The sequence below is a fragment of the Anopheles nili genome, chromosome 2 (genome assembly GCF_943737925.1).
Source record: "Anopheles nili chromosome 2, idAnoNiliSN_F5_01, whole genome shotgun sequence".
Classification (NCBI taxonomy): domain Eukaryota; kingdom Metazoa; phylum Arthropoda; class Insecta; order Diptera; family Culicidae; genus Anopheles; species Anopheles nili.
In genome coordinates, this window is record NC_071291.1 from 8,135,363 (window position 1) to 8,160,477 (window position 25,115).

Below are 25,115 nucleotides of genomic sequence, written 5' to 3' on the forward strand. Positions count from 1 at the left end.
GATTTACGAAGTCCTTCGGATGTTCACAGCTGCTGCAGGAATGCCACAAGGCTACGGTTGCAGTTTTGAATTACATTTGCCTGAAGACAGACAAGTGAAGCAGAGAGAGGGTGTTCATGGAATCGGTTTGGAGCGACTCTCGACTGCTTGCCATGTTAATTACCACTTTATCTCATCGATACCTCCGCAATCAGATAACCAGATAGAGCCCGCAGGATGTGGTTGTGGATTCAATCTCCGTACTCAATTATTTGCTCTTTTGCCAGCCCGATGGAATCAATTAAAACTTTTACGATGCCTCCAAAAGCCTGCCTTATCTGGCCGTTCCTAATTGAAAATGGACAAAAGAAAAGTATCATTCAACTGTACGTATTTGATGGCCACCGCGTGCTGGCAAGTTTGCCCCTACAAATAACATTCCGAATTCCGACATTGCACTGTGCAACATATCTTCAATCTGCCCATTTTCGGTGCTGCTTTGTGCGAATGGAATATTGTAATTCCAACGACCATTTTGTTATTGAATTTAAAGCACACGCAAACGAGCGAAATCAAAGTTTCGCACTATCTATGGCGATGGCGAGGGGTTGTTGGTCGGGAAAAGTTTCTTTCTCGATGGGTACGAATCAAGCCAGTTTTTAATTAGCAGTCGACATTGAATCAACAACCCAACTTGTGTTACGTCCAGCAAAAAAAAAGACGTAACAGACCCCGTGGCTGGGTCCGTTGTCGGAAATTAAACTCTCGCCCGTTCCCGACGCAATCTTCGCTCGCTTTCAATATGCGCATTTCCTCCTCGTCCTTGTGTGTACGGGGTTTTTTTTTCTTGCTCTCTTTTTTTTCTGAGGAAAACTAACACGGTGCTCTTTACGTACCACGTTTTCCTGACTCATTCCAGGGGCGATTTATTCAGCAGTATTTTCGCTTATCTCGTCCCAATTCGGTGGCAAGAACATAATAAACGTTTTATCATCGCGCGGGAAAGTTTGATCATCCCGGGGAGTGGGTGGGAATGTCATGGTTGAACATACTGCAATTTAGTTTTCTCAGTTAGATGATGGCACACCGGCTGGCGAGAAGAAGATTAATGGTGTATAACAAACAGAAACCAACGTTGAAAATATCATTCAACATTGTAGTTGCCACAGTAGGATTGAATAGCCTGATCGATCATCTCGTTTGATGTGTTCTCTCTCTTTTTTTATTTTGTTTTGTTGGCTCTAATACCTTCAACAACGCGTTCGTTTGTTTGCAGAGAAAATGAATCTGGTAACATATTAGATAATTTATTGCAACGCATGGAGCAGTACGCGAACAACCTGGAGGCCCTGGTAGACGAGCGGACGCAGGACTACTTCGAGGAGAAGCGCAAATGCGAGGAGCTGTTGTACCAACTGTTGCCCAAGTACGTCCAAAGTCACGCCCGGCCTGAAATCGCTGGCTCCGGTTGCTAATGCTTCTCTTTCCTTTTCGATTTTTCACAGATCCGTAGCGGCGCAGCTGATCATGGGCAAATCTGTGATAGCGGAAACGTATGATCAAGTAACTATTTATTTTAGCGATATTGTCGGCTTCACCTCGATTTCGGCGCAAAGCACCCCGATGCAGGTCGTCGATCTGCTGAACGATCTCTACACCTGCTTCGATTCGATCGTCGAGAACTTTGACGTCTACAAGGTACGTACCACCCACTCTACCTGAGTACGATCGACTGTAAATTCATTTCTTTCAATCATCAAAACGTTAGAGCTTTTGAATATGTTCGAAGGGCAGCGTAAACGTAACGAGTCCCTCAGCAATCCGCATATGTGCTTAAAATAGCTTTTCCAGAATTTCGTTCATTTTTTTCATTCTCTCTCGCTCATCGCCAAAACCTGGTATTTCTACCGATCCACTGACTTTCAGCATTCGGGCGAAATTCGCTACCAACGCGTCGACGAACCATCCGTCGTCCTGCCATCATTTGGATGTTCTCGGATTTCCAGTGTATAAAAAGGAGAGCTCGTAACGGTCGCAGTAGTGGCAATGCCGATGGTGGCAATTAATTTTCATACTTCTCGGCATCACATTAATGATTTGCCTTTTCCGCACGTCTTCGCCAACCGGAAGATGTACATCGAGGATTCGTACTCGCGGTGTTCAATGAAGCACACAGAAGTGGAGTATTTTTCTCGGAAAAAAAACAGGCCGTTATACTGCACAAAAAAACGGGGTGTCGACAAAAGAAAGAGAGGAAGGAGAGAGCTTTTAAATATTTAGAACCTTTCGAAGGTGTGGCCCTCGGTGCAGGACATACACGTATTCTGGCGGTTTCTGATGGCAACGAACGTTATTTTCCGGAGCTTAACATTAAACAGATGTTACAGCACCAAGATATCGATTTGCTTGACAGCAACTCCGGGAGTGAGTCGATTCATTCTTCATTTACAAGGACGTGAATAATTGGCTGTTTGAAATGGAAATTTTTCGTTTTTTCGATAGGATCGGTGCTCATTCATACCTTTCTTCGAACCCTGCTACACTTTTAATAAAAAGGCGTTTTATTTTTCTTCTTTCTACCATCTTCCGGTACCTGTTTGAAAAGTCCTATTTTTTGCCCTTTTTTTTCGTGATTCGTGATTTATTAGAGCCTGGTCGATTTTGTAGCACGCATTTTTTGCTCATTAGAGTCCTGCTTGCCGTGGACCCGTCGTGGCGTTGTAGCACTTTGGCAATTAAACCTCCTATCGAAAATAAACCCACCACCATGGCTTGATAAAAGGAGAAAGCCGACATCGTAAAACCTTCAGTTTTGTTTCTTGTTTTATCTCTACCGCAGCTTATTAAAAGCTTAAAGCTTTCGATTTTTCACCACCATTTATGCCTATCTGTCTCATCCCGCAGGTCGAAACTATCGGCGACGCGTACATGGTCGTGTCGGGACTTCCGGTACGGAACGGCAACCTGCACGCGCGGGAAATTTCCCGTATGGCTCTGCGGCTGCTGGCGGCCGTCTACAAGTTCACCATCCGCCATCGACCCAACGAGCAGCTGCGGCTTCGGATAGGCCTGCACAGTGGTAAGTCTGACGACTCGCTGACGTTGACGTGAGAAAGAAGGAATCGGCTCCATCGTGGAACCGGCGGAAGGTTAGCGGAAATGCGAAGGACACATTTCGTCGACCACGAGGACAACGATCCGTCAGACGGAATGGTTGGCCCGCGCAGTCTACTCTGTCGCTGATTAGGATTGAAGCCGGCTCCTGAGAGATGACGGAAGACACGGTCTCGTCCTTTTCTTCGGTTTTATTAACTGCCAGGCGTGCAACAGATGGCACCACCCACGCGCTGGCTCCCTTATGCTAATGTTGCGTTTTGGGCAAGCAAATCCACTTCATGTGCGTGGTTTTTGCCTTTTTTCTTTTGTTTTTTGCTCTCAGCTGAACGTGAAAATTAATTACGCATTTTTAGCGCGCAAATGATGAAATACGCAACGGAGCCAGCATTCCGATCCATTTATGATCGCAACGATGTGGCGCATCAAGGAATTTGCATAATTTTCAAAACACAAGCTGGATGTGGAACTGATAGCTTTATAATAAGAAAGTTAATGGTTTGAAAATTGCGAGCGAATGATCGACGGTTTTATCCCCAGGCACAGTTTTTCGAGGGTTTGTTTTTCAATTTGTGGAAGGAAAAATTCCGCAAGAATGTGAAGAAACTATCAACAATAATGCGCCTGTGGGAAGGAAGAGACCGTAGAAAAATATACAATTCATAACGTGAATTAGTAGGGGTACAGTCGATTCTCGGACGGACTAGGAAAACCTTGCTCGCATGTTATTTTGGGTTAATAAAAAAAAAGGTCTCGAAACGCTTGAAGGATTTTTCGGTCAATGCTTTGCCAGGGTTCGGAACCAACAGGCGGGAACGAACGTTCCGATAGTTAGCGATAGGTCGCCGTCTACGTGGCCGTTACGGATAATGCGGGATTCTTCGGTTATCATATTTTATTTTAAGCAATATTGATCGGGTAGTTGGGAATTTTTAATTTTCATTCCACTGTTCCACTGTCTCCTGTTGCAGGACCCTGCGTGGCCGGTGTCGTCGGATTGAAGATGCCCCGGTACTGTCTGTTCGGTGACACAGTCAACACGGCGAGCCGGATGGAATCGAACGGTGAAGCGCTCAAAATCCACGTAAGCCACAACACAAAGACGTTGCTCGATACATTCGGAACGTTTGACCTAACCGAGCGGGGGCTGGTGCCAATGAAGGGCAAAGGCGAGATGCTCACCTACTGGCTGAACGGAGAACGATCCGACCCTACATCTCCGCTACCCAACGGACTAAAGGCACTGGCCTCCAGTGGCACCCAACAGCAGCAGCAGCAGCAGCAACAGATCCCGGCATCATCGTCACTACCAACGACGACGACTCCTGCAAGCCCGAATCAGGTGAACGGGACGCTCGCAACACCGACCAGCATTCTCATCAACAGTGGCAGTGGAAATCATCATCACAACAACAACAACAACTCGCCCTGCAGCCTCAACAACAACAACAACAACAATAACTCCCCCAACAGCTGCCATAATGCTGCGAGCGCTGCTGCCAAAAAGCTGAACAGCGTTTCGTACAACTTCATAAAGGCGTCCGGTTCCGGTCCGGGCAGTAACAGCAGTGGGGCGGGAGCGAAAGCTTCCGCCCTGTCGAAGCCAAAGCTCCCGGAGGTGGATACGTTACGCGGTGCAAGCGTTACGAAGCCGTTACTAACGTGAATGGGTGGATTCGTTTTCGTTTCGAAATGGTGCGGTGGAAACGAAACATGTTGGCTGATGAGGGACCACGGTGCTACGGAGCTTCTCGCGAAAAACGTCCAAAAGAATGTCCGGAGCCTGGCGGACCACACTCGGACGACTGCTGATACGTTGGCTGAAGGGAATGTCGTGTTTGTGACAGCTTCCACGAAGGTATTAGCGCTACATATTGCCCTCCGGTTAGTTTACTCTGTCCTGGAGTTCCGCTGGACGCGCAAGTTTGCGTGGAAAAAGCAAACAATTTCCTCGAAAACCCCGAAGGTGCTTGGGAAGGAGAACGGTTGTATCGGGTATCGAATGTGTTTGTTGCTGAGCGAGTAGCTTAGTGAATTGTGGTCCTGGTGCAGCCATAAAACATACAAATAAGCAAAGAAACAGTACTTAACCGTTGTCGTTACGTTCTGGCAGACTCTTGATGAGCTCTATCACACGATCGGACCCATCCAACATAAAATACATATAGTATCCGTCTATAGAATACTTTTAAGAAAACTCTCCGTTGCGGTGAAACCATTCACCACGTGGGGTGGATGAGACGTGTAAAAACAAACCTATTAGCCGTAAGCATCGCTAGGATCGTAGGAACAAACTGACTGTACAAACTCGTAGGGCCCTCGTGAGTTCCGCGTGAGATTGTCTGCAAGGACGAGCAGCAACGGCTAGCCAAAAGGATAACGTTGAGAAGAAACGAAGGCAGCCGCAGCGTAGTGTGAGCGTATTTTTGTAACTGTATGAATGTATGTAGTAGCGTTGTAAGTTTTAATTGTAGCAGAGGATGTAACGCGTAATGTGATCTAATAGGAACGGAGAAGCAGTAGGCCAGTAGGGCGCAGTATCCAATCAATATGCCATCCTGTATTGTAGCATGTTCCCACGTGAAGAGACGGAAAAGCGTGCCAAAATGCGAGAATGTAAGGCCACAACACGAAAGAACAGCTATTACACATCCTCTCCCCGTTGGCCGTGGGACAGCATTTAACTCCCACGAGATTCAGTGTAATTCAGAAGGTAGTCAAACCCTAAACCCATGTAACTCGTGTTTGTGTGTGTTTATAACTCGTGAAATGGAAAAGTCAAGCTGCCAAGGAATAAAAGTCGTTTGGCACTGATAATTTGGTTGTGTTTTGAGGGAGTATCGTTGTAGTTGAAAATAAAAGCTGTGTATCTGTGCGTTAATGATGTATACCGTAAACGAAAAGTCCTTTTTTTTCTTTATTTTTATTTCCGAAAAAATTCTAAAAGCAATCTGTAGCCTAAAATTTGTCACCGACTGTGGCGCGATCGCCGATTCCAAAATGCCACTTTTGTAACAGGAGCGCAGGACCAGCTGGAGCTGAACCTAGCGAGACAAGGACGGCATGCGGTTTTCGCCCCATACACTGGTGCCGTCTCTGTCGCGCTGATTTCGCCCGACAATTGCAGGGTTAGTGAACCGGAAGCCCATTGCAGGGTTACTATGCCTATTCATTTTTCGTGTCTTAAATTTCGTAATCATAATTCGGATGCGTCACAAAAAAGTAATCAAAACCATTCCAATTTTTTCTATAATATTTATATTGTTCTGCTTCAATAATGTTATAATTATTACTTTTGTTGTCCTCCAAATGAGAGATTACTTACATGTTAAGGGTTTCTGTTGTTGTATTTGTATTTCATTATGCACTAGGCGCGGTGTACTAGCCCCGGCTACTCGTTAATTATTTACTGAAAACTCCTGCTCCCCCTTTCGCGTACAGCAAAAAACACACGCGTGTGCTTTCGTTTTGTCCCTCTTCATAAATTTGTATGCTTCACGGTTTGTTTTTATTTTTGTTTTTGTTTTAAGTCTGTTAGGGGTTGTTACATTGTTTCCTGCTGCATATTCGGTCCGAAGCGGCTGGAATTGCTGGGTTTAGAAGCGCTCCATGTGGCGGCAGAACGACAGAGCGCGCAAAAACGAGATCAATCCAAAGGATGGCGAACGGAGCGCCAAAAACGGAGGGAGCCGGGAAGTAGAGGGGATTCGTACGCATGGAAATAAATTAAACATAATTTATACACTCATTTCGGTTCTACTTAATCTAGTGGCGGTGACGCGAACCAAACAAAAACACGCTTCGACTTTCCGTACTCTCCGGCTTTCCGCGTATTTTTAGTGGCTACAAAATGTACATTACAAACAAAAAGAAGAATCCTCCGAATAGAACCAGCCTTGTTCTGCGCCGTGTGCGGGTGGTAATAAAAAGGAACTAATTTGAACTATTCCACAGGGTGATGATCGCGGATCGTTCGCCTCCGCTGATTTTCCCCGTCTCGCTGCAAGGGTGATTCGAAAATGTACCGACCCGTGCTTTCCATTTCATGTTGTAAGGAGCGCTTGTGTACGAGGTGTATATGCGTTATCCGAACGAGAGGAAGCGTATGTCCTGCCGATCTACTACTATTGCGTTTTGTTACTTATCTCACTTGGTCAACAAGCTGCCATTCCCCAACCTATGCCACTGTAGGGCTTTTTCCACGTGTTATCCTGAGTGTTTCTTCACCGCGTCTCGGTCTACTAGCACAGACGTGTCTCTCACCCCCACGTGCGAGCGGCCACGCGCTGCTAACCCTACGAAATTGCGTATTGGTATTACCTGTAATTTGTTTATTTGTTTTGTTGTATATGTTCGTATTTTTAAAAAGCTTCCTAAAAAGCCGGAAAGAATGGTGGTTCGTCCTTGAGACTGCTTTTTCTCCCGCGGTATAATTTTGGCATAGTTTGTTTCTCAGACCTCACAAATGTGGCCTCTTCGGCCCACCGGCACGCAACTCGTGAGGCGTAAAATTGTTTGCGTTGTAACACTAACAGCGTCCACTTTGCGGGGTTTTCTCCGAAATCGATACAGTGCAGAATGGGGGGGGGGGAGGAATTAAAATCAATATTTACACACACCCCGTTGAACCAGGCGCGCCTCCACCATCAAATTTGTCTCTTCTGTTCTCACCTTTACAAAAAAGGAGCTCTAAAAAACGTGCCAACACGTGGAGATGAACTAGCCCCGGGCCGATTAGAGGATCGACTGATAGATTGGGGATCCTGTTTTGTGCCTCTCTCTAATGATCATCTAACACGTGCGCAGTAGCGTTTGCCTACCCGACACTATTTACGGTGCCGTTTGTCTAAACCAAGCAGGGACGAAAAAAAAAGATTACACATTAAAAAATAAAGGACGCTATCAACTAAAGGTTAAACAGAAACGCAGGCACACATACGCCTTACAGATGTGTACGTATAATTGGGCTACTTATGGGCTAAAGCTAACACTACTACATAACATGTTCGTTTCTCTTCCTTGCCCCACAAGGATGCAGCTTACCGCGTGTATCGCGCGTCTGCGGTCGCTCGGCGCGAGAACAGAAACGAAAGGAACGCGAACGCAACACAAACAAACACCACAATGTGGAGCGAATGGTGGATGCAATGATAAAACACTGGACACAACATCTGCCAGCTGTAACGCTTCGTAATAAGTAATGTAACCGATGGGTAGCAACAAATAAATACACGTCGAATAAAGGTGATAAGTGAAACAAACGAAAAGAAATAAAAATAATAAAACCCTATAAAATTCATGTACACAAGAACACAAGAGCGGCAACGATAAAATGTTGGTGTCCTATCTTCTTCTCCGCCTCAGAAACGGGGCGAACGGTGCTCCATTTTGCGCTAATTCATGCCTAACTTAATGTTATCTGATCGCTTTTTTCACGGGCACAATATCGCTCGTTTACCCTCTCCCACAGGCGCCCGTTTTCGTCAGTACTAACGTTCTCTATTTTCGCTACTACGCTGCATCTATACACGGTTCAGGGGTGGGTCGCCGGGGAGAGATCAGTTCTAGAAATATATAACTTCTCGTTTGAATATCCTTATGCTACACGCACACGCACACACTCACACAAACACGCTTTGTATATTCCTCTTTCTACTCTAGCTGTTGCTGCTCGTACCGGCGGCGCCGTAAACTTTAAACTTGCCTTACTTTGTCGCGTCCTTCTGCCTTCGCTTGGTTATGCTCCCGCCTACGGTTTCTGTACATCCTACATAATTTTAGGAGCTCAATTTACGGTTGTTGTGCTGTGTGCAGCGCGCATCGCCCTCGCTTATATTACCGTACAACGACTACACTCTAAAAACACGTATGAGGTTTTACATTTGCTTCTTGTTGCTTGGTTGAAACTGGTTTTCCCAGCCAATCGTTTACTCGTTTACGTTTGCGTGTTTTCTTTCCCTGTAGCGCCCTTTTGCGGGAGGTAGGGGCTAAGGGGAGGGAAGCTTGTACTTTCAAAATGGTTCCTTATCAAACGGTTTTCCACGAAAGATGATGACAGAAAAAACAGGAATTGTATGAAGGTGGAGGCAAAAAAACCCACTAGACACTAGTAAGAATACCTCTTTCCATTCGTAGCTAACCGTGTTCAGATACAACGAGCTTAAGGAGCTTGGGTACCAGCAAAAAAGGAAATAGATACCGTAAAACATGCGCACGTCCTTCACACGAGGATATAGAGAACAGCTCAGATTCTCGGATCACATCAGATCACAAAACAAAACCACAGCCTTTCAGCCTAAAATTCGAGAACTAGCGATGGATCGGTACCGGTGGTAGTGTTGTAAAAAGGATAATAATACGGTGGCAGTTAATAAGTGAAAATGTCAGTCTTCGCGTCATGCAACTCACATAAGATGTGATTTTCAGTATGTGATGCCTTACGTTCTTGAAGAAACGCAATCATTATTTAAACCGAAAATTCGCCGCTCCGAGTGCAGCCTAGTCGAAATTTGCTACTAACTTATGTTAATTTTAAACCGAGAGATTTATCTCGTTCGTTGTGTGCTTGCTTGCGCCTACCAAAGGAAATTGTTCTTGGCGTAATTTCGGCAGTCCCGTTGTTCATTACGTAAATTAAAACAGTCTAAAAATAAAGAAATCACTCCTTCGAATATGAGCAGCGAAGGCATGAAACAAGCATGGAGAATCACGATATAGGGCAGTAGTAAAAAAAAGCACTATTACATCAACGGATCCATTTAAGTGTGAAAAAAGCGTGCAGAACGTCACGAAGACTGGCTACTTCCGGCGAAACAATGTGATCCGCCTAAAAATAAATTAAAATTCTATACACTCCTATATGTTGCCTAAAAATAACGATACTTGAGCAAACTATTGCTGTCGGTACGGGTGAAAAAAGAAACCCGGCAAAATAAGCAAATAAGCGTGCACGATCGTAAGGTAGTAAAGCTAGCGCGTACGTAATTCTTCGAGTCGTCGTAGGAACTGAATGGATTTGAACTCAAAATCAACGTCATACGAAAGATTCTATCCATTTTTCCACTATGCTACGGCCTATTTTGTATCGCAAACAAAATGCTTAATATTTGTTTCTCTTCCTTGTCGTTTGTTGACGAAACTTACAGATAGTGCGATAGAGCAAAACCTATATCTCAAACGCAAGTCGTACCGGTACCGTAAACCGGGGGATGTTGATGTTTTGAGTGAAAAACGTATCTAAAAAATTATGGCAAGCGCTACCATACGTAGACCAAATGCAACGAACATCACTGAAAACAGTGTTGAAGCGCCAAATGAATGCCTCTACGCGAAGTGATGCCACTTTTTCAGCATAACGAATCAGGTCGTAGTTGTATTGCCTCCCGAGCGACCACCGGTCCTTGTTGATGCCGTCGAACCAGACGAGGCGTTCGAATGCTCATCGTCCCAGTTCCAATCCTTGCCTTTCGGCCGAAATTTTGCCGATTTATGCTTATGGTGATGTTGTTGAGGCTGTTGTTGTTGTTGTTGCTGCTGCTGCTGCTGCTGTATCTGATGGTGGAAAGCATCTCCGTGGTCTTTGTCGAGTTCTACTGGCATGGCAGACGCAACAGACGATGGATTCGAATTTCCTCCGTCCATTGGCAACACGTTGGGGCTGCTGGTCGCACCGACTCGCAACGGAAGTCCATCACCGGCCATGGTATCTCGTCCGAAGTCCTGATGTTCCATCGGTTCACCACCGCTAATTGCACTATTGCGTCCACCGCTGAGACTCTCCTCATACTCCTCCCAGTTACGCTCGCGGAACTTCTTCTTGTAATGCTTTTCCGACGATGACGAGGACGATTTCGACTGACGCTGGTACTTCAGCGGGATGCCCAAACTGTTGGAGTTGCTTCCGGAAGGCCCACCTACGGTACCACTTGCACCTCCCGGATGTAGATGCGACGACTGGACGACCGCTGTCGAGCTTCCACCTCCGGTGGCGATCGTACTAGTTGCGGTGGGATGTCCGAATAGCATCGGCGGACTCGAGGACGGACTGGGCGTACGCGGCAACCCCACATCTGACAACGGGGGACTGTCGACTGGTTCGGCTGGAGACGACTTGATGATCGGTACCATGTGCTTCAGCATTAGGCCACCAGGAACCACGGCATGGCCACCGTGCTGCTGTCCACTACCACCTCCGTGACTTCCGATGCTGCTTGTACTGCTGCTGCTGCTACTGCTGCTACTGCTGCTGCTGCTGCTTCCGGCACTGGCGATGCTCGGCGGAACATCTAGCTGCGATGACGACGACGAGGACGACAGAAACGTCCTGCTGTGGTCGCTCTGGTTGATCCCACTGTCCGGCGAGGTGGTACAACTCGCGGACGATGCTGGTGCATCATCGTTTGAGCGACGCGTTTTATCCAGCTCGGTCGATGCGAACGCGACCAGCCTATCGAAACCGGAACTGACGCGATCGTGCCAGCTCGATTCATCATCGCCGACCACATCATCTGAGGGGTAGAGGAAATCGATCATTAGTTCACCCGATCGGATAGTTTCAAAACGTTTTTGTTTTAATCTGTGCTTGCCCTCGCGATGGCAATGGAAATTGTGCGGCAAATAATAAACCCATCAAACCCCTTGGCACAATCTTGTTCGCCTGGATCAAAAATTAAAAATCAAAAACGCAACGAAGCGAAACTAAAAATTATATCCCTTACGATGGATGGATTGCATATGTACATTTTAATTAATATTTTATTTTATGTAGTGTGAATTGTCAAACGATTGCAACGCTACTGGCAGCAATCGTTGTGAATCATTGTGAATATGAAGGAAAGGCTAGTACGACTATATCACTATATCATTAAAAAGGATTCACAGTAGACAGATAGATTCCATCTTCCTAAAACATAAACTTCGCTTCGCTTCGTGATATGTTGTCATGAAATCAAACATGCTAACGGCGAATCAATGAAACAACAGAGTTACAACATCGATCTACAGCTAAAATTGTATGTGCCACCACCTTAAATATCATCAAAAGATCACAATACACAATCAACTGAAAAATCAAACGTGTCTAGATTACTAAATGCTGCACAACTCGGTTGCAAGTGTACCAGCTCTACTGAAACTTAGTATTAGTTGATTACGCACAAATACACTAGAGATTGAATCCGAAACCAACCAACAATGAAAATCAAACTACACTAGAAACGAACAAAGGTTTACGTGAAGTGGTATTTACAATTACGAGCAAAACTGTGCAACATAAAAGATTGTGCTTCGTTAAGATCCGAAAGTTGTCATTCTATCTGCAAATTAAACTAGAACTAACAATGACGCAACTAACGCACGCAATGGTTACACTGAATTAGAACGGATCAGCTGATAAAATAAAGATAATTACAAATACACACAAATTCAATCATGCAGGAACATAAGACTTTTCGGGCACACAGATGCAGATTCACAGTTGGTAAAGAATTAGTAGTATATTGTGAACCGATTCCAGCCCATAAGCCAACCAGCCGCACGAGATGAGGATCAGTTATCCTCCTGTAATGTGAGGGTGCTCTAGAACCGGCATGACAATGACCTGCTGCAGCCCTTCGCTCTATCTCATCCTTTTGCCAACCGACCGGTTCCGAGTGTTGTAAGTGTGTACTTATGGCCACTTCCTTAACATCCTTTTCGTTATCGTATGCTATACAATCGCAGAGTAATATAATTTCACGTATCCTGACAGTCTGCGTTAGACAACATTAAAACCTACGCTGGAGAGATTACGCATGATGGCTCACTGCATAGTTTTACATATGGTTAAAGGTTTCTCAAAAATATTAGTAGCAGTAGCCTCTCGTTTCGTTTTGTGAGCCAAACTCTATGTTAGTACTTCTTCTCTTAATATGTACATCTTCTATTGAATGAATTTGTTCACCGTAGTAAATCTTATGGAAAATACGATGCACAATACATTGCTCTAAGTTTGATGTTACGTTAAGATAAAAAAAAACAACATTATAGCATATTTTGCTTGAACTCTCAGTTTCTCTTTGCCTTCAGTAAGTTTTTCGATGGACTCATTCTTAGCTTATCGCCACATACATCCTTTCTATAAATAAATTTAGTTTTGCTTTACACTATATTCTTATTTACATAGTAGTTATGCTTGTTTTTTTTTGTTCTCCATCGACAGCGCTACTACATAAACAAATGTATATTTGTAACACTTGTTGTGACTTCGCTCATTTACAGACGATCATCATCACTGTACAACAATGAAAGAGGCATACTATTTGATGATCCTTGTTTTATATGACGGCAGAAAGGCAAAAACAGGTGTTAAAATATGTATACCTAAAAGTGAACTTCCACACTATTGCATCAAGAATGTTAATATTGTTCGAGAAATATACGGTTCACAAGCGTTTTAGTCGATGGAACCGTCACACTTCGTTTCATTACATTGGCCCATGTGTTAGCAGCTTCTGTACCCCCATTATACTATCCGTCGCTTACAATGACGATGCGAGAATGTTTGAGGTGGTGTTAAAGGAGAAATAGAGAGCGAGAGACCAGATGAGATGTTCGTATGTGCACTAACTTATTGTCTGTCTATTTTTTTATTCTTTTGGCTCCCTAATACTGATAGTGTGACTTTGATTAATCTGAATCATTTATCTGACTTTCGTACAAATCAGTGAGCGTAGCCTACATGTCAACTTACCTGTGCGTTTTGTATAACTTTTTGAGATGGGATTTGGAGGATTTACCCGGCAGTGGTCACTCTTCTCGGGCAAATACGCCAAACGTCGTGCAATCGGGCGCCCGCAGAGATCGTAGTGGTGCAAGGTCTACCCTCAAAAGCACATCTCACCGGCCGCCGGTATTAGCATACGGGGGAGGAAGGACAGCCTTTCTTCGGGTGAAAGGCGCCATGAAGTAGAAATCATTTAGAGATATCGGGCTGGCTAGTGCCGCCACCGGACATGGCTAGCCCATTAGCCACAGCTGCTCTGCTAACCGATGCGATTCCGTCGCCGTTCGTTCGAGTAGGCTGAGGAAAGGAATTAGGCGATGGATGCAGTAGTGGTGCTTGTTCTAATTGCTCCTGTTGCTGCTTCTGCTGTTGCTGGTGTTGTTGCAGTTGACGGTGCAATTGGTACTGCTCCCGTAGCGGCTGCTGCTGCTGCTGTTGCTGCTCGTGGGGAGGGATCTGTGGTGTTGTGGCAAATTGCATATGCATATGGGAGGTCGTCACCGTTGTTGGCGGAATCACGACCTTGCAGGACGTCTCCACCGATGTGGATGGTTCCAGTACCACAACGTCCCTGTACTGTCCACCAGGAACTGAGATAATCTTCACCGAATTGTTCGGATGAGCAGAGGGTAGCTTCAATTGGAGTCTTTCTGATGCATCTCCAGCAGTGGCGACAGCAGCAGCTGCAGCGGGTGTAGCAGTACCAGAATTGGCGAGGAAAACGTTCACCATCGAAGGAGGAGCATGACCACGACCTACTACGGCACCCAAGCTACGAGAGGGGGTTACGCTATTACTACTTCTTCTGTCACCACCATCACCAGCTGTCGCTCTATGGCTACAGACTGTGGGAGCGCCTGAGGTCGCGACAACAACCCGTTTGCTATCCCGTGATGTCGGAGGATGACCATTCGAAAGGATGATCTTTGGGGAGCCACCAGTATCATCACCGGCGGCAATGTTTGGGCCACAATTAGCGTTTGGTTTCGTCGAAGTGAGAAATTTGTACACCAACGGATCCACGGGTTTCCGATCCAGCGATCCGTCGCCGGTGGATGTCGCGGCCATACCACTTCCAGTGGTGCATTCAATCGTGCCCGTCACGCTATTGATTATGATAGTGGTAGTAACGTTAGTTGCGTTAACTTTCGCACCACCAGCTGCCACTTCGGGGGAAGATCCACGGATGCTTCCGGTTCTGAGAGTAGTTTTGGGTAGCTTCTTCAAGCAGGAACCATCCACCATTGCCATCGTCAATCCGGCAGGGATGTTTAGAGCTCGCAACGACGATTTCCCGTCGAGTGCAGCCGCTGTACAGCTGGTGATGGATGTTTCTGCAGCCGTTGGCCTTGCCCCAGCGGACGTTTCGGTCACGGTAGTGGCGAAAGTATGACCCGCCCTTGTTTTGCTCCTACTAGTAGTGGAGAAAGCACAACCACCGATGGTAGTAGCTGAAGTACAAGTATTGGTAGTAGTGGTAGTAGCAGTGGTGAAGGTGTTGGTAGTATTGGTAGTAGTTGTTGAGCTCAGTCGAGTACCGTGGCCTAAGACCAATATACACAGTGGTTTATACAATAGAACGCTAGATAAAAGTTTATAAATTCGAGTTTATGTCGATATCACGATCTTTCTTAGGTCAATCCCTTCCATACGCATGAGGCACGCGGCGGCAGTATACAGAAGCATTCGCTTTACTCTACACACATACACACACACAAACATACTCTCCTTGCGAGCAACTTTTCATTTGATTTATCGGAAGCTTTCGCCACACGACACATTTCTAATGCTTGGGATGTTTAGATTAGCGTTACATGAAACATGGCCATTTTGTTACTTGATAGCGAACGTGGGGGGAAGTAGAATTTCATGAGAAAGAAACTTGTAAATGGAATTTGAACACAAAGGTTTAGAGTGACGAGGCTGGACACGTTCGGACAGGACATTCGTAGCACAATCGAAATCCTCGACAAGCGATTAGTATGAACATAACACTCAGCAGTGGTTGACGCGGGGCCGGTTTTATCGCTGCATGAAATCGATTCCTTGCTCGAATCGTAACAACAAGCTTATAATGGAGTATGCAAGTTACATTTCTCCTAGCAAATTTCATTCTGACTTCACATTTTGTTGCCCGGCGAATTGGAGCAAACAACTACTTCTAGCTAGTGCCAAACAACCAGCTCTTTCGGAGAAGTACTGAATATGAACACCTCTCGGAAATGGAAATACGAGTTTCAGCTCGAGTTCACAGTGTCTGCAGAGTCCAACTATCAACATATTCATCCCAATCGAAAGCAAATAAATTTACCTTAAATAATTTATAATACAAACTACAAATACTGTAAATCGGAAACTAAATTCAAAAAGTGCCAAAAATTCATTGAACTAAAACTAAAAGAGAACGCTACGAATAAACCATGCACTGCACGCAAGAAAAGTGGAGAAGGATATTATTTTTGGTTAAGACGACTGATGGCCGTATCGTTAAAGGAAGAAGGTTATGTAAGACAGATAAATCCACTAGCCAATTACCGCATTTATCTGCCATTGTTACAAAGACCGTTTAATGTTTTAAGACCAACAGAATGAGAAAGACATAGAAAATATTCAGCTGCTACGGAGGAAATGTGCGATTGGTTTTGCTTAAACTTTGTGTTCTTAAGTTTCCACCACGATTAGTTTATCTAACAATTAAGCTCTGTACAGTGTTGCTGTTCGGGCAGTGTGAACGACAGGTGCAATCCAGATCCATCTTGTGAGATGTGCACAGACGGTGGAGTTTGTGGAATATTATGCACACACGAAAGAAAAAAAAACACACAAAGGAAACGTATGTTCAAGTAGTTGCTTTGGACATATATTAAGACATAAAAGCGTATTTACTATCATGTGTCACAAGATGTTTTGTCCTACATCAAACTTGCTAGACACTAAGGAAAATTATTCAACATAACCACTTGACTCTAGATCGAACCCATAGAGGTGGCAAAGAAGCGTAGTGTATTGATAGCATTTTTTAGCCTTGCACACGATGGATAAAACACGTGTAAACCCATATTCAAAACCACACTCAAACACACGCACATTTGTACCTACTTCAGGGTGGAACAGACGAAGGAGGGTTGGAGTCGATCTAATCGCTCGCAATATCGTGCACTATCGACAATGGCTAGCACTAATGGTAGAAGGCAGTAGTAGTTCCTTCTGGAACGTAATGAAATAAATGAAAGTAAACCTATTAACACGTACAATAAGGCTTTCTCGAGTGCAAACGCAAGGTGGCAAACAGTAAAGTGAAGGAAAAATTGTTCAACATTAACTACGCGACGATCACACGGATTCCTCCGAACGCGGCTGAACTTAATCTAGTTCGTCTCCGCGGCCTTTGTTCGCATCAAGAAAGCGCTTTAAGCAATAAGCGATACTGAGAGCAACGTAGCAGTTAATAAGCGCGATGTTAGATGTAACAAGTAAAAAACAAAAACGGCTCAATGGCAAGGACAGACGGTATTTATACTCATACGAGCGATAACAACAAAATTTAGATTTATTGGATCTAACACAGCTGAAAGACTCGAGCTAACCTCGCTACACTTAACCACGGTAAGGTCACATGGAAGAAGACAGCACTAAAAGCAATCACTAATACATTGTTTTGATAAAGGATACATTCAAGCAACTGAAACAATAGAGGATTGGGATGTCAACGTGAGGTTCGCCCTAGTCTCCAAAATTTTAAAAAGTACGATCAGCGGTTAGATTGGATCAGATTAAGCGATAAAATGGTAGAATAAGGGAAGCAAGTCTCAGAAAATATTACAAGCATTACGCATACTGGAGGTTAATTAAAATGGGGGGGGGGGGGATCAACGAACTACTAAAAGAGATCGACTATGAAAGTCTTCTAAGAAGACACACCCAATCAGGGTAAACGCTTCTCAACACGAATACTTACCGTCAACATCGTTGCGTGAATGATGGTTGTGGCGAATGTGCAGCTGATGATGATGGCGCCCATCGTCTACGACGGATGAGAGTGAATTTATTTCCGGGCTCATCACTAGCGGCGGTGCTACTAGCAGACCACCACGAGCGCCTGAATGGCTATGGCTACCCGAGACGCTGTTTGTGACACCACGTGGCACGTGCAGCATGTCCGGGTTGCCGGATAGCATGGAATCCGAGCAGTCAGTGACCACTCCTGGGGCGCCTGTCGATGCCGTGTATAGCATTTTGGGCGGTCGTGTACCAGGCGGGTGCTCCACAATCGGTGAGGTACGTTTCAAAGCAATCGATGAAGAAGTTGAGGAGGATGACGAAGTAGATGATGAAGATGATGATGAGGTGTATTCTGCAACAGAAGGAAAAGTAAAACTTATCCACATTCCGATTCGAGTTGTCACGTTACTGACACACTTACTTTCAGACTTAATGTGTGCAGTTTGTACTATCTGAAGGCTTCCACCGTGGATATTGCTGTTGGTATTGGTTAAATTATTCCTGCTACTGCTACTGTTGGTGGTTGCTGAAATGCTATGATGGATGTCCAAATCGCGCCGATGGCGTTCTTCGTCCTCTTCCTTAATCTTTAGCGTGGCGATCACGCGTGCCTGCAAGGAGGCGGCAAGTCCTGAAACGTTTAAACAGTACACGCATTACATCTCATCCCATCGATAACAAATTACGCCTTCCAATCATTACCTTCCAGCGGTGGTCCGCCATTGAGGCGTTCCATTCGGTTTTCGTCAATCAAAACCATCTCGCCCCGTGAGCGCGACATCAGCGCAGACTCGCTCATCATTGCCGAACCTCTTGGGATATCCATCGGATGGCTTCCGCGATGCATAGCATGCGGTGGCTGGTGCTGCAGATGCTGCTGCTGATGATGACCCATTCCAGAGGATGACATCGAGGACGGTGAGGGTGATTGAACGGGGTGATGCAGATGTTGCTGATGCAACTGCTGCTGTTGTCGTTTATTGTGCTCATCAGTAAAGTACGACTCAAGGTACGGTTTCATATCCGCGCGAGGCAACGCCATGTAAGGCATCGATTCACCACCCGCATGATGTCGGTCAGATCCACGGCCCGACTGATAAACTGCTCCAGATCCTCCAGCTACACCGACAACGCCACTTCCCGGAACCGGCGAATACTGCTGCTGCTGGGACGATCCCCGAGGTGATACGATTGTACTTGGCACAGTTGAACCTCCACCTTTGTGGCTGCCTGTTTTCGGATTATATGCTCCAACTTGCACCAGCGCATTCGGACCGTGCAGATGATGAACTGGTGACTTGCTGCAAGCATCTCCGACGCTGCCTGGACGCGATATAGGACTGTACGTGCCGCTGCCACCGCCACTGCTACTCGAAGGAGCAGCCGCACTTCCGGCCGACAATTGGCCGCTCTCCTCCAGCAGGCGAATACTGACGCGCTCGGGACGTTGCACGTTTGTGTTGATTACCGTGTTGCCCCCAGAGGGAGGACCGCCGCCAGCAACCACACCCGATGTGCTGCCGGAAGCGACCGTCGACGGTGGTTGCTGATGAGCGGACATGTTGATCGCTGCATTAATGATCGATTGGTTTGAGATCTCGAGCGTTCGCTCAATTTCACCGTTCACCAGATCACCAATCGTTTTCACGGTACCCATACCACCTCCGGACGAGGCACCACTTCCAGCACCACCGATCGGGGCTGCGGATCCACTTACCGATGGGTGGGTTAGCTTCTCTTGTGAGAGATGCCGACGTAGCGCCATTTTCGCCGGTGATACTTGCGTGTAGTCTGGCTGGGAGGAGGTCGAACCAGGTCGCGAATTGTTACCACCGTGCTGCTGGGAAGATCCTTGTGATCCGACACCTGGTGAATGCGTCACCAACGGGATAGGCTGCTGTTGACCGCCGGAACCGCTGTTCATCGTCATATAACGAGCTCCTCCGCTGGAACCTCCAGCTCCATTGCCTTGTGACGATCCACTTCCCATGAGCGGCGGCGGAGGACCGTAGTCACCGGCCGGAATACTATCAAGCGAGTTAGTGGAAGAACTGCGCGAATGACTCTGAAGTACGACACCTGCGTCGTTTATCAGTGGCGCACCGCCAGCTGTTGATGAGTTGCCACCGGCTCGCGGATCGTAGCGGAAGTTTTCCGGCGCTTTGAATTCAAGCATTTTGCCATCACCTCGGTGGTGATGATGATGCAAAGCGTGTTGCGGATAGTCGATGGGCATTCCGCCGCCGTGTGCAGCAGGCACGTACATCATTGCACGCTCCCGGTCCATTCGTTCACGCTCTCGCTCACGTTCCTGCTGCTGGATGATTTGCTGATGGGTGCTCAGCACAGATGATCCCGGTGAATGACTGCTCATACTGGCAATGCCAGCGCCTTTTGGATAATACTTGGAGCTCGGTGAGATCTTCGTCGGAGCGTTGCCGACGGCGCCACTTGCTCCGGGCCCGGTGGGATGCATTTTGTACGATGATGTTGGCACAGGCGAAGTCGCGATCGATGTGCTTGGGTTTAGATGGTGGGCGGCATTCGTGATCACGTTAAGCATTCCCGTTTGTTGTTGATGAGAGTGTTGCTGCTGCTGCTGCATCTGGAATTGTTGGTGCTGAAGCTGTTGTTGCTGCAGCTGCTGCTGATGATGAAGAGGTTGCCCATGAGGTTGATGATGCAGCATTTGCTGCTGTTGGTGTTGTGCCGAACTAGCCTGAATCTGTTGCTGATGTTGAAGATGCTGCTGTTGATGTAGATGTTGATGACCCGGAACGTGTGATGAAGAACTAGGACCTTGACCTCCGGAAGACGATCTTGCAGACATATCATGAGCGATAGGCATCATTTGTGACGGTGCTTGGTGCTGCTGGGGATGCTGCGGGTGATGTGGTCCAACACCCGGAGATGACTGTCTATATACTGTCGTCTTCCCTCCAGCTGAAGGCCCGTACACGGTACCCATCGTGGCTGATTTTACTGGTGATCCTGCAGGATCTACCATCGCTGGTTGATGCCCACCACTACCACTACGGTGTTGGGGAGCTTCACGTTGACCACCGCTCAACTGCACGCCAACAGGTATCGTCGAAGGAACTGCACCTGCTGCAGCCGCAGAGCCCGATCCACTTGTTTTCGGGGATCCTTGCAACACAGACGTGATTATACTCTTGAGCCGATCCTCGAAGTTGACCACCTTGTGCGAATCGTGCAGCTTGCTGTTACCACGCCCTCCTCCACCCTCCGGGCCACTTCGTGCCCCACCGCCGAGGTGTTCATTCGACTGTGAACCAGGTACATAACATTTTGGAAGTGCACCACCAGTACTAATCGGTCCGGATGAGCTTCCGCTGTTGGCGCTACTGCTACGATGGTGCACTTTGTTGATCGTCGACGCCGGTGCGGGCATCAGCGCAGCGTCTGGGTGATGCAAATGAGGATGGAGCGCTTGTTGCTGCTGAGGTTGCTGATTTTGGTATGGTTGCGAACTCGACGCAACCGGTGCCGATTGTTGCGCCATATGTGGAACTGGTGCAGTGGCTTGTCCACCGTGTTGCCCAACAGGTCCCGACGAATGCTTAGCATCACCAACGCGGTCTTTAGCAACGTGTTTCCCAGCTGCGAGTAGCTTGCCGGCCTCTATTTGCCTGCCCGTTTCAAGAATCTTTTGAGCGAGAATTTCCGGATTGTTTTCCTCGATTTTACCAATATCCGGAATTTCTGGCCACTCTTGAGAACGGGTACGATTCTCGCGAGATTTTCTCTGGGCCGACCGTGACGATCCACCGGAACACTGCTTCGCATGATGAGAGGCGATAGGTGGGACAACAGGACCTACCGATGGTGGATGTAAAGGGCGCTGCTCAACCGCTACACCTGTCGTCTGGTGCGCAGGAAGATGTGATGCAGCTGACGAGCCCACGGTTCCACCGGCATGCGATGATCGCTGCAACGGATGCACGGAGTCGGAGGACAATTTTCCTACACCCTCAGGGTGGATATGTTCCCGTTGAATGCTTCCTCCGGTAGCCATCGCGTGTGAATGAGACATAAGCCCAAGTGGCGGATCCCTATCCCTTACCTCCGTCGCTCGTGCAACAGCAATAATAGTCGTTGTGGAAGCGGCAGCTGCCGACGCGCTATGGTTACTGTTAGGTGCAACCGTAGGACCCATTCCGCCCATTGCCTTGCGCTCCTCGGTCAACTTCTCTATCAAATTCAGTTCATTCTCAAGATTTGAGACCTGCGCGTACAGCTTCTTACGCTGTGACAATGTGCTCGCAATCGCCTTCAGCACCAGTTCGTTAGAACTGGAGGACGTTAATTCCACATCTTCCGTCTTTATGTACTGCTGCTGGAGCTGAGGGTGCAACTGTTGCTGTTGTTGATGCTGCTGCTGCTGCTGTTCGGTAGAAAGCTTCGACAAGTGCTGCAGCACCAACCGCTTCTGCTCCTGCTCGATCACGTTCACCTGGTTCTGCAACTTGGCCGCCATCACCTGCAGTTCCTTGTGCCGGCCAACAATCTCCTTCGCCTTGCACAGTAGGTCATTCTGGCTGGTTGTACTAATGCCCAGCTCGTTCATGCGCGCCTTTAGCAGTGCCACGCTGTCATCAATCAGCACCTTGATTTGTTTCTCCAGCTGCCCGGCACGGTTCATTAGACGCTGGTTGCGTTCCTTCTCACGATCGAACTGCTGCTGAACGTTGTCTTTGTACGATGGTTTCCGCATTGCCTCGATTGCCTTCATAAATTGCGTCCTGAAAGTGAATAATAGTGCAACAATGAGAAATGATCTGGCTATCAGTTTAATAAAAAAAAGCAACTTACTTGTACAGATCCAATAATATCTGTAGCGCATAAGGTGTCTCCGACGGTGCCTCGGGGATATCCAGTTCGTTGTGTTGCATATCGCCCGCCAGCGATGTGAGTTGCTGATCCACGCATCCCGGCGCGGGTGGCAACCGCTTCCCAATCATCTGGTCCGACGTACTGAGCAGCGTCTCGTTGTGCAGCAGATCCAACCCGATAATGTTGAGAGGTCTTCGCTGTCGGCCTTTGCCCTTTACGCGTCCACGTTTCTTTCCACCAACCATAGCCGCAGCGGCGGCAGCAGCAGCGGCGGCTGCGGCAGCAGCTACGGAAGAAGTACCAACTCCCAAATCCCGGTTAGCCGCCGCGTTAGCTGCCGCAAGAACAGACTTCTTGCCCGTCGCCTTGTTGCGCGTAATTTTGCGACGCTTCTTCGTGGCAACCGGAATCCGACCGTTCCGTAAAACGGGCGAATTGTTGTTCTCCTCTTCGGACGGGCTCGATTTGCACTCCTTGCCGCTGTTCCAATCCGACCACGCCTTCCGCGTCGTCGGTCCCACCACGTCAGTGTCGCTCTCCGAGGTACTATCGTCATTCGTGATCGCTTTCGAGTGGTGATTGCTGTTGTCTTTGCGCGACCGGGACGATCGAGTCGAGTGAGACCCACTGCCACCTCCACCACTCGTGGCATCGTGATGGTTCTCGTTGCCCTTCGTTTTCAACCGCTGAAAGTAACGCTCCAGCTTCGTCCGATCGATGATGTGCAGATAGTAGGACACGGGTTTGCCGGTCCAAGAGACCGACCCTCGAAGCGGACTCATTTCGCTAACGTGCATGATCGTACCAATGTCGCTTAGGTTTCGATCGGTAATGCGGAAGTTCAACGGGCAGAAGCTTTTCGAAGAGACAATCCTTGCACCGTCTCGTAGATCCGCGAACCGCTCCTTCAGCTGGTGGTCGACGTGAGGTCCGAATGCGAAGTTGTTCACGAACACGATCGTTGCCGACGTGATCTTCTCCCGGTGTTCATCGGCAAGAAAGTCACCCTTGATCAGCTCATAGTCGCCGTACTTCTTGCCAAACCAGCGCATCCACAGCTTGAACGTCGTATTCATACCCTCGGCGTACTTCGATGGGACGTCGGCTTTCTCGATACCGAAGCACACTTTTACCGGTGTTGATGCGGCCATCTGAAGCACCACCTGGCCGACTCCCGACCCCAGGTCGACAAACACATCATCCGCAGTGATCTTGACCTGGTCGATCATTTGGCAGATCAAATCGAACGACGTTTCACCGTACACCTCCGGCGAAAACGGTTCGTACTGGTTCAGTTTTTCCGGCTCTACAACCGCCTGGTTATACACCTGCTGAATGATGTGCTTTAGCAATCCCCGCGAGGGATACGTGAACCGCTGGTTGGAGAGTGACGTTCCCTTTTCCTGCAATCAATCAACGGGTGATTCAAAGTTAGTCAATCTCTACGGAAATCTGATTTCTCTGGTTACATTTGGATGCTTACCAATGCCGCCACGCTGTCGATCGCCCGATTGAAGCGATCGCATAAGTTCTTCATCGCATCGTAGTCCCCCGTGTCGAGCTTGTTGAGATCGATCTCCTCGATCGCCGACTTGATTTCTGGCATATCCTCGCACACCCACCGCACATTCTCAATCAGCTCGATGCCCGAATCGTGCCCTGTACCGATCGAGAATGGCCAGTTGTAGAGGAACGGTTCTGCTCCAGCCGGCGACTGCAGCTTTAGCTCCTTATAATTCGGTGTGGCCATCGCAGAGGCGTTGTATCGTGCACACTCTTGCGTTTACTAGCTCCCAGCTTCTTCGCTCTCCCTGTCTCTTTTAATTTCGTTTATTTTGCTAAGTAATCGGATCTTACTTCCACCGCCGTCGTTGGCTCCTCCACCGCCACCAACGCAGCAGATGATCCCTCCACGCCTGACAACGCCAACGTTTTCGCTAACGCCAGAGGCAATCCTAAACAACAATTGACGTATCTCTTCACCCTGAGCGGTGCGGATAAATCGAGAGGTAGTACACGTTACGCTGGCTACGCGCTACTACCACGTGGTGTCTCTGCTTTATCTAATAAAATACCGTAATTCGTCGTAGCCGGTACACTCGACGCTAGCTTTACACTTTTAGCACTTAATTAATATCTAACGCTCACAACACTCTGTACACCACTTTTTTAGCAATGCCACTGCCCGACCAATGCAACGGGATGGAACAACAGCCACAAACGCCAACAGCGTGCTGTCTCTCAAGTCTGTTTACTGTTCTTTACAGCGAAGAAATTCACAAAACCCGCGTCCAGCAATACTCCACCCACTTCACTTACGTTCCGACTTTGGCGGCACTGTTTGCACCGGTGCATCTATGCACACGCAATTCCCTGCAAACGGCTCGAGTTGCAGGCAGCAGCA

General features: G+C 47.4%; 2 protein-coding genes across 2 annotated transcripts in view; one reads left to right on the forward strand and one right to left on the reverse strand.

Annotated features, from left to right (window-relative positions):
- Nucleotides 1-5,981, forward strand: part of LOC128721845 (atrial natriuretic peptide receptor 1) — a 28,912-nt gene extending 22,931 nt beyond the window's left edge. The window contains exons 12-15 of the mRNA XM_053815642.1: nucleotides 1,256-1,405; nucleotides 1,485-1,677; nucleotides 2,884-3,058; nucleotides 4,065-5,981. Coding sequence (XP_053671617.1) covers nucleotides 1,256-1,405; nucleotides 1,485-1,677; nucleotides 2,884-3,058; nucleotides 4,065-4,759 — 1,213 coding nt within the window. The 3' untranslated portion in view covers nucleotides 4,760-5,981. The remainder of the gene's footprint in view (nucleotides 1-1,255; nucleotides 1,406-1,484; nucleotides 1,678-2,883; nucleotides 3,059-4,064) is intronic.
- Nucleotides 5,982-10,452: 4,471 nt separating this feature from the next.
- On the reverse strand, nucleotides 10,453-24,461 carry LOC128721848 (histone-lysine N-methyltransferase, H3 lysine-79 specific). Its single transcript, XM_053815647.1, has 8 exons — nucleotides 24,195-24,461; nucleotides 22,691-24,114; nucleotides 21,783-22,620; nucleotides 19,858-21,722; nucleotides 18,560-19,803; nucleotides 18,279-18,488; nucleotides 17,814-18,209; nucleotides 10,453-11,600 (listed from the first exon to the last, which is right to left on the reverse strand). The coding sequence occupies exons 1-8, from the start codon at nucleotides 24,459-24,461 to the stop codon at nucleotides 10,453-10,455; spliced, it is 7,392 nt and encodes a 2,463-aa protein (XP_053671622.1).
- Between the last annotated feature and the right edge of the window lie 654 nt (nucleotides 24,462-25,115).